Here is a 9,411-nt window from a genome sequence, read left to right on the forward strand (position 1 = left end):
AGCCCCTGCTAGCCCAGCCCTGCCTCCCAGCTCTGCCAATGCCCCTCACTCCCGACCCGCAGCCCCTGCTAGCCTAGCCCTGCCCCCCCCCCAGCTCTGCCAATGCCCCTCACTCCCGACCCGCAGCCCTTGCTAGCCTAGCCCTGCCCCCCCAGCTCTGCCAATGCCCCTCACTCCCGACCCACAGTCTCTGCTAGCCTAGCCCTGGGTCCCCCCAGCTCTGCTGATGACTTTCAATCTTGGGGCAGGGAAGCAGGGCAAGGAATACGTGGGGTAGACAGAGGGCTGTGGGGGGCTCTCACCAGTGGGCAGTGGTCTGATAGGGGGATGGGGAGATGGGGTCTGTGGGGAGCTAGGGGGTCATGGGGGGCTGTGGGGGTTTCAGCCTTGGGCAGTGGCTTGATGGGGGGCTCTAGGGGTCTCTCACTGTTGGACAGCGATTTGCTGGGGGGGTGGGGAAATGGAGGTTGTGGGGGGGCTGTGTGGGGCTATGGGAGGTTGTGGGAGGGCATGGGCGGCTGTGGGGGTCTCTCACCGTTGGGCAGTGGTTTGATGTCCACATCTCCTTGCTGGTTTGAACTGTCTGATTGTCCGGATTCTGTAACACACAAACACAGCGCGATGTCAGGGTCTGGGCAGCGCCCGGCACAGGGGGCCCGATCCTGGCGGGGGTCTGTGTCGTTACCAGAACAGACAACAACAAACCCAGACACACCCCAGGGGAACCAGCCTGACCCCAGAGACTCCCCATAGCTTGTCCCAAAGTGGCCTTCAGAACCGTGCCCCAGGTGCACCCAGCAGTGCCATGGCCCCTCCCCATTCCCTCCCCCCCAGCTGCCCACTCCCTGGGGCCTTGGACCCGGGGCGGCCTCAGGGCTCCCATAGAGCTGCTCACCCTTCATTTTCCACCCGGTTTCCACTCCCCCCCGATGCCCCTCCCCAATACAGGGCATTGGAGCCAGCCCCCCTCCAGCCCTACTGCGCATCAGGACACAGCCCCGGCACTGCAGTGGCCCTGCCCGGGTGTTGCAGTGGCGCAATTTGGGCATTGCAGTGGCACTGCCCAGATGTTGCAGTGGTGCAATTTGGGCGTTGCAGTGATGCAGCCCGGACGTTGCAGTGGCATAGTTCGGACGTTGCAGTGGTGCGATTCGGGCATTGCAGTGGCACTCCCCGGGCGTTGCAGTGGCGCGATTTGGGTATTGCATTATCACTCCCCGGGCGTTGCAGTGGCATAGTTCAGTTGTTGCAGTGGCAAAGCCCAGACGTTGCAGTGGTGCAATTTGGGCATTGCAGTGACATAATTTGGGCGTTGCAGTGGCATAGTTCGGACGTTGCAGTGCGCAATTTGAGCATTGCAATGACGCAGCCCGGGCGTTGCAGTGGCATAGTTCGGACGTTGCAGTGGCGCGATTCGGGCTTTGAAGTGGCGCAGTTTGGGTGTTGCAGTGGCACTGCCCGGGCGTTGCAGCCCTGGTGCCATGAGCGTGCAGTGGTAGTGCCCGTAGTGTACCCATGGGCGCAGCACTTCCTCCACCCTCACCCCACATTTTCTCTGCTGGGGTTAATGGGCCACGTCCCGACCCCCTTCCTCAGCCCCCATCCCCTCGGCGGAGGCAGCGGCTCCTCGGCAGCAGGGTGGTGCCATGGCCCTGCAGCTGGCGCTGGGCACAGGACTAGGCCGAGGACACAAGAGATGGGCACTGCCCTTGGTTCTCCGGCAGTGCCCCATGGGGCTGCCCGGCTGGACACCTCCAGGCCTGAGGCTTCCGAAGAGTTAATCGGCCTCAGCCTTCCCCTGCAGTCTTGGCACGGACGGCCGCCAGCCTGCGGGTTACCTATGTCAACAGCCCACACTCTGCCCCCCCTCCTGGCCCCCGCCTCCTGGCATCAGCCGGGGCGCCACCCCCTGCCCCGGGTCCATCTCCTCCAAGGCCCGGCCCCCCAAAGCTGGCTCAGGCCCCGCTCCCTGCTCGGCCCTGCCGGCTGCTGGCAGCCATCTTAAAACTTGGCAGCCATCTTAGTGCTGGCGGCTAGCAGCGGCCCCATGGCTGAGGGACGGACGGGGCTAGGGGCTGAGCCCTGGGACCGGGGAAACGCAGCCTTCAGAGCGATGAGAGGGGAAGGCCGTGAGGCACTGGCGTGGAGGGCGCTGGCGCGGGGGCTGGCGCCGGGGCTGGTGCAGGAGCAGGGAAACACACGGGTTCTCGAGGCCTCCCCAGGCACAAGCTCCCGCCACCTCTGGGCCCAGCCAGGCATTTTGGGTCTGGGTTGCAGGAGGGGAGTGGGGTCTGGTGGTTAGAGCAGGGGGTAGGGAGCCAGGATGCCTGGGTTCTCTCCCCAGCTCCGGGAGGGGAGGGGGGTCTGGTGGTTACAGTGGAGGGGGCGGGGGCAGGACTCCTTGATTCTATCTCCTGTCACTAACGCTAGCCCCTTCCCCAGGACTAGACTCCATAGCCCAGAGCCCTCGTTAGTGCTGGCTAACAACTCAGTGGGGGCAGGGCTTGCGGCACTTGGGGGTGCAGGGCAGGGCCCTCCCCGGCTAGGCAGGAGCTGTGAGACATCCCAGGGCCCAGAGCACTCGGCCCAGCCTGGGCAGGGGCTGCTCCCCAGGGGTCCCGGCAGGGAACAGCTATGGGGCAGACCCCTTACTCTCAGCCACACGGCTCCAGAGCTGGGATAGAACCCAGGAGTCCTGGCACCCAGGTCCCCGCTCTAACCACCAGACCCTGTCCCCACTCCTCCCAGAGCCAGGGAGAGAACCCAGGAGTCCTGCCCCAGCCACACCTCCCTCCATCAGACCCCCCCCCCAGCCTTTATCCAGCGACTAAACCCTTATCGGGAGGCAGCAGCTGAACAAACACAAACCTGCCGCTGGCACAGCCCCTACGATGCCCGGCTGCTTTATCTCGCCCAGGCAGGCCGGGCACGGCCCCCTGCCAGCAGTGCTCTGAAGGGGGGGAAGCCAGCCTGGATTTTACTTGCCCCCCGCAGTCCCAGCTTCTCCCCAAGGAAGCCCTGAGACGCCATCGGGTGCTGGGGGTTGGATCAACGGAGACACCGTAATGCGAGCTGGTTCTAAGTACTCTGCCGGTGCCCCTTACTTCCGCCCCACAGCCCCCTGCTCGCCCAGCTCTGGTCCCTCCAGCTCTTCCGGTGCCCCTCACTCCCGCCCCACAGCCCGCTGCTCCCCCCAGCCCTGCCAGTACCCCTTACTCCCGCCCCACAGCCCCCTGCTCACCCAGCCCTGGGCTCCCCCCCAGCTCTGCCAGTGCCCCTCACTCCCAACCCGCAGCCCCCTGCTAGCCCCGCCCTGGACTCCCCCTCCCAGCCCTGCCGGTGCCCCTCACTCCCGCCCCACAGCCCCCTGCTCTCCCAGCCCTGCCCCCCCCAGCCCTGCAGGTGCCCCTCACTCCCGACCTGCAGCCGCTGCTAGCCCAACCCTGGGCTCCCCGCCCCCAGGGAAGGCGAGAGCAGGGATTGAACCCTGGCTCCACTCAGCCAAACCCCGCCCCCCCGAGCGGAGGGAGACTCGCCCCAGGCCGAGAGGCGCGATGGGGGCCGTGACCTGCAGGCCAAGAGGCACGATGGGGGCCGTGAGCCGCAGGCTGAGGGGCGCGATAGGGGCCATGAGCCGCAGGCCTAGGGGCGCGATGGGGCCGAGAGCCGCAGGCCAAGGGGCGCGATGGGGGCCGTGACCTGCAGGCCGAGGGGCGCGATGGGGCCGTGAGCCGCAGGCCGAGGGGCGTGTTAGGGGCCGTGAGCCGCAGGCCGAGGGGCGCGATAGGGGCCGTGAGCCGCAGGCCTAGGGGCGCGATAGGGGCCATGAGCCGCAGGCCTAGGGGCGCGATGGGGCCGAGAGCCGCAGGCCAAGGGGCGCGATGGGGGCCGTGACCTGCAGGCCGAGGGGCGTGTTAGGGGCCGTGAGCCGCAGGCCGAGGGGCGCGATGGGGGCCGTGAGCTGCAGGCCGAGGGGCGCGATGGGGGCCGTGACCTGCAGGCCGAGGGGCGCGATAGGGGCCGTGAGCTGCAGGCCGAGGGGCGCGATAGAGGCCGTGACCTGCAGGCCGAGGGGCGCGATGGGGGCCGTGTGCTGCAGGCCGAGGGGCGCGATGGGGGCCGTGAGCTGCAGGCCGAGGGGCGCGATGGGGGCCGTGAGCTGCAGGCCGAGGGGCGCGATAGGGGCCGTGACCTGCAGGCCGAGGGGCGCGATGGGGCCGTGAGCCGCAGGCCGAGGGGCGTGTTAGGGGCCATGAGCCGCAGGCCGAGGGGCGCGATGGGGGCCGTGAGCTGCAGGCCGAGGGGCGCGATGGGGGCCGTGACCTGCAGGCCGAGGGGCGCGATGGGGGCCGTGAGCTGCAGGCCGAGGGGCGCGATAGGGGCCGTGACCTGCAGGCCGAGGGGCGCGATGGGGGCCGTGAGCTGCAGGCCGAGGGGCGCGATGGGGGCCGTGAGCTGCAGGCCGAGGGGCGCGATAGGGGCCGTGACCTGCAGGCCGAGGGGGTGCTGCCCACACACTCCAGCTCACTGTGACCCGCTTGTAAGAATGCCAAGATACTAGAACAATCCCTAATCTCTTGATAGAATCTTCCAGCCTCCACCGTCCAAAATCTCTTGAAAGCAACAGGGCGTCCTACGGCGGGAAAACACTCCACAGCCAGCAAAGGGTTCATGAGAGCAGCAGGCCTCAAACACCAATAAATGCATGGAAATGTCCATACATAACTGCCACAGCCCAGAGGTGGCTGCATCTCAGCGCTGGGCGAGGGGTCCCTGTATAAACAGCCCCCGGGCCCCACCCCTGAGGTGGCTGCAGCTCAGCGCCAGGCCAGGGGTCTCTGTATAAACAGCCCCCGGGCCCCACCCCAGAGGTGGCTGCATCTCAGCGCCAGGCCAGGGGTCTCTGTATAAACAGCCCCCGGGCCCCACCCCAGAGGTGGCTGCATCTCAGCACCAGGCCAGGGGTCTCTGTATAAACAGGCCCCGGGTCCCACCCCAGAGGCGGCTGCCGCTCAGCGCAGGGCAAGGGGTCCCTGTCTAGCCAGCGTGTGCAGTGTTTTGGAGTCCTGCCGGGTGAGCAGAGGCAGCAGGAATGTCGGATGTGCTGCTGGGCGAGGTTGGCTCCTTCCCTTCAGCCTCTGGGCTCTGCGGAGATCCCCCGTGCCAGCGGCTCTGATGCCTGCTAGGAGCAGCCCGGCAAAGAAGGGGTTAGAGCCGCCCGGTGAGCTGGTGGGTAGGGCTGAGGCACGCCTGGGGTCACAGGGTTCAGGAGAAAGGATGGACACCCCCCGCCCCCCGCCAGCAACCTCGTCCCCACCCCCCCACTGCTAATCACCACCCGCAGTCCCCTGCTGTCCCAGCTCCCCCCAGCTTTCCCGGTGCCCCTCAATCCCGACCCGCAGCCCCCGTGCCTGGGCCAGTAACCACTAACAGCCCAGGCCCCGCGGGTGGGTTTTGCCCAGTCCCACGCCTGGGTTTGGTTTCTACATTGTACGGACCCCCCCAGCCCCTCTGCCAGCCAATGGACGGCACGGGCTGAACGGGTCCAGTTTTGCTCCCAGCCACGGGATTTATGGGCCCCTCCCTGCGCAGAACAACAGCCCGTGAGCTGCAGTGCCCAGAAGCCAGGGGCAGGCCGGGCAGGGAACCAGCGCCCGCAGTGCTCACCCGACGGGCGCATGAACCCACCCAGGGAGCGCACATGCTCACACAACACGCACTGCCCGCACCTGCCATGGACACACAACATGCAGAGGTGGGCCCACACGCTAAGCACATGGAACAGGCATGCCTCGCACACTCATTTGTGTGACACGTGTAACATCCCCCCCACACACACACACAGCGTGACTGTAATGTGCACACATGGACAAAATACATGGCTGTAACACACACACACACACAAACACAACACATGTAACACCCATGTCACACACACGTCACACACACGCACACATCCCCCCCACCCCCCCGACAGCTCTAGCACCTCCTGGACGGTCTAACCCCATCTCACCCTGGCAATGCCCCACCCCACAGCAGGAACTTAGCAGAGGGGGAAACTGCCTGGCTCTGGGACCCCCTTTGGGCACCGAATGCCCCCCACAAGCTCCGCCCGGCCTTGGCGTAGGGAACCAAGCCCCTGCCAGCTCCCCCAGATCCAAGTGGCTCCCTGAGCTGGGGAGCTCGTCCGTGAGGAAGGTGCCAGAAAGAAACTGGGACAGTCAGAGCCCCCCAAGTGAGAGAGACCTGTGAGCGTGGCAGCCGTGGGGATGGGGGCTCCATAGGGCTGCCCCCTCCCACCAGCTCTGCTGGGATTATGGGGAAGAAGCAACTGCCCCTGCCCCTGCCCCGCATCAGCCAGTTCCCCAGAATCTCTGGACGTGCCGGGTTGCCCCCCCCCCGCCCCCAGCTGGAAGGCATGGGAAGGAGAAACTGGCAGCCCATGGGGATATGGGGTCCCCCCAAACCACCCCCATCCTTGACCCACCTCGAACCAGCCCCCTTGCCTGTGCCTCTCTTCCCCCGCCCGTGACGACCCCCATAGGACACTCAGCTGCCCCCACAGGATTGCTCAGAGACTAGAGGATTTAAGCCCAGCCCTGGGGCCCGGAACGCAGCCCTCCCACCACACTGGGGGGCAGGCTGGGGGCGGGGGTCTTGTCAGGGATGAAGGCTAGCGAGAGGCAGCTGGCAGCCGGCCCCAGCCCCCGGGTCACACGAGCCAAGGCATTGTCTGGCCCAGCGCCCTGATCCCCCGCGGCTCTGCCCCTCCCTGGGGCTGCCCCCGCCTCCCCCACGCCCGGGACATGGGGCCTTTCTGCTCCAAGGGGCACCGGCTCCCACCTGGCCAGCTCGGGTCGGGGGGGTTCCCATCACTGCTCAAACCTGCCTCCCACCCCCGGGCCAGCCCCTCCTCGCCCATCCCCTGCGCTGCCCGGTTACTGCCAGGCCACGGTGCCCTGCCGTGGGTCATCCCGCCCACGCCTCCGGCCCCCTGCCCATGGCCAAGCAGGGTGGGGCTGGGCCAGCGTTTGGATGGGAGTGCCAGGAGGTGGAGGGCTCCGCAGGGGGCGCTCTGCCCCCATCAGTGCTGGCCCCGAGCCCCAGCATGGCACAAGCTCCCCCGACACGTCTGTAATCGGAGAGCCCCCCCAAACCCCAAGCAGGGGGTCCCCCACCAGCCAGCATCCACAGTAGGCAGGATCCTTCTCCCCTTCCTGGCCCAAGTGTCTGGGTCGTCCCCTGGGGGTCCGGAACCCGCTGCCCTGTCCCTACCCAGCGGCACCTGTGCCTTCATGCCATACTCGGGACCTAGCACACACTTCCTCAGCGCCGGGAGACCCTCCAATAACAAACCACCCTGAGCGACCCGGTGCCCCCGGGAGACCCTCCAATAACAAACCACCCTGAGCGACCCGGTGCCCCCGGGAGACCCTCCAATAAAAAACCACCCTGAGCGACCCAGTGCCCCAGGGAGACCCTCCAATAACAAACCACCCTGAGCGACCCGGTGCCCCCGGGAGACCCTCCAATAACAAACCACCCTGAGCGATCCGGTGCCCCCGGGAGACCCTCCAATAACAAACCACCCTGAGTGACCCGGTGCCCCCGGGAGACCCTCTAATAACAAACCACCGTGAGCGAGCCGGTGCCCCCGGGAGACCCTCCAATAACAAACCACCCTGAGCGACCCGGTGCCCCCGGGAGACCCTCCAATAAAAAACCACCCTGAGTGACCCAGTGCCCCAGGGAGACCCTCCAATAACAAACCACCCTGAGCGACCCGGTGCCCCCGGGAGACCCTCCAATAACAAACCACCCTGAGCGATCCGGTGCCCCCGGGAGACCCTCCAATAACAAACCACCCTGAGTGACCCGGTGCCCCCGGGAGACCCTCTAATAACAAACCACCGTGAGCGAGCCGGTGCCCCTGGGAGACCCTCCAATAACAAACCACCCTGAGCGACCCGGTGCCCCCGGGAGACCCTCCAATAACAAACCACCCTGAGTGACCCGGTGCCCCCGGGAGACCCTACAATAACAAGCCGGCATGCTTACCCGCCCCTACAGGCACATGTGAGCCTGGTGCCAGGGGGCTGGGGCTGGATACTGACCCCAGGGAGGAGATCCCTGCTGGTGCACACGGTCCCATTGCTGCCCTCTCTCTCAGCCCCACGCCACTCTCCTTGGTATTCCAGGCCGCCCCCAGCCCCATATCCAGGCTAGAGCCAGGGTGCCTGGCATCACCCCGGGCACCCCAGACCCGACACAGAACACTGCTTGCCAGCCCGAGTCAGACCCAAACTTACTGTTATTAGAGGTATTACGGTAGTGCCCAGAGCCCCCCGTGGCTGGGGCCCTGTTGTGCAGGGCGCTGTATTTATTAGGGGTATTATGGTATCACCCAGAACCCCCCCCCCAGCCTGTGCCCTGCTGCACTGGGGGCAGCACAAACCCAGAACAAAGCCAAGGAGCTGCCAAGCCGTAGCCCCATATCCCCTCTGCCCCCCAGGATTTCAGACCAGCGCAGGGCGGGGGAAGGGTGCTGTGCCAGGGCAGCACCCACCACCTGGGGCTCAAGCCAGCCCCGTGCCCCTCTGCCCAGCCCTTGCCTGCTGGCACTGCCCACCGGGCTGGTCCCCCTCTGGGCAGGGCTGTGGGATGGGGCAGGGGAGATATCCTGGCCCTCCCAGTACATGCCCCGTGGCAACGGCAGGGGGAAATAAAGGGGGGGCTGGTACCGCCCTGCCCACACACCCTGGGGGGGGCTGGTACCATGCTGCCCACAGGCCCTGGGGGGGGCTGGTACCACACTGCCCACACACCCTGGGGGGGGCTGGTACCACACTGCCCACAGGCCCTGGGGGGGGCTGGTACCACACTGCCCACACACCCTGGGGGGGGCTGGTACCATGCTGCCCACAGGCCCTGGGGGGGGCTGGTACCACGCTGCCCACAGGCCCGGGGGGGGGGTTTGTTACCACACTGCCCTGGGGGGTTGTTTGGTACCACGCTGCCCACACGCCCTGGGTGGGGCTGGTACCACGCTGCCCACATGCCCTGGGGGGGCTGGTACCACATTGCCCACAGGCCCTCGGGAGGGTCTGGTACCGCACTGCCCACAGGCCCTGGGGAGGGCTGGTACCACGCTGCCCACAGGCCCTGGGGGGGGTGTCTAGTACCACGCTGCCCACACGCCCTGTGGGGGGTCTGGTACCACACTGCCCACAGGCCCTGGGGCGGGGGGTCTGGTACCACACTGCCCACAGGCCCGGGGGGGGGATCTGGTACCACACTGTCCACATGCCCTGGGGGGGCTGGTACCACACTGCCCACATGCCCTGGGGGGTTGTTTGGTACCACGCTGCCCACACGCCCTGGGTGGGGCTGGTACCACGCTGCCCACATGCC

General features: G+C 66.9%; 1 protein-coding gene across 9 annotated transcripts in view; it reads right to left on the bottom strand.

Annotated features, from left to right (window-relative positions):
• NFIX (nuclear factor I X) overlaps window positions 1–9,411 on the bottom strand; it is a 144,357-nt gene that overhangs the window by 23,752 nt on the left and 111,194 nt on the right. For all 9 annotated transcript variants that reach the window (XM_054012723.1, XM_054012719.1, XM_054012717.1 and 6 more), the window contains one exon: window positions 536–598. In XM_054012723.1, the coding sequence (XP_053868698.1) occupies window positions 536–598 (63 nt within the window). The remainder of the gene's footprint in view (window positions 1–535; window positions 599–9,411) is intronic.

The sequence above is a fragment of the Malaclemys terrapin genome, chromosome 23 (assembly GCF_027887155.1).
Source record: "Malaclemys terrapin pileata isolate rMalTer1 chromosome 23, rMalTer1.hap1, whole genome shotgun sequence".
Lineage (NCBI taxonomy): Eukaryota > Metazoa > Chordata > Testudines > Emydidae > Malaclemys > Malaclemys terrapin.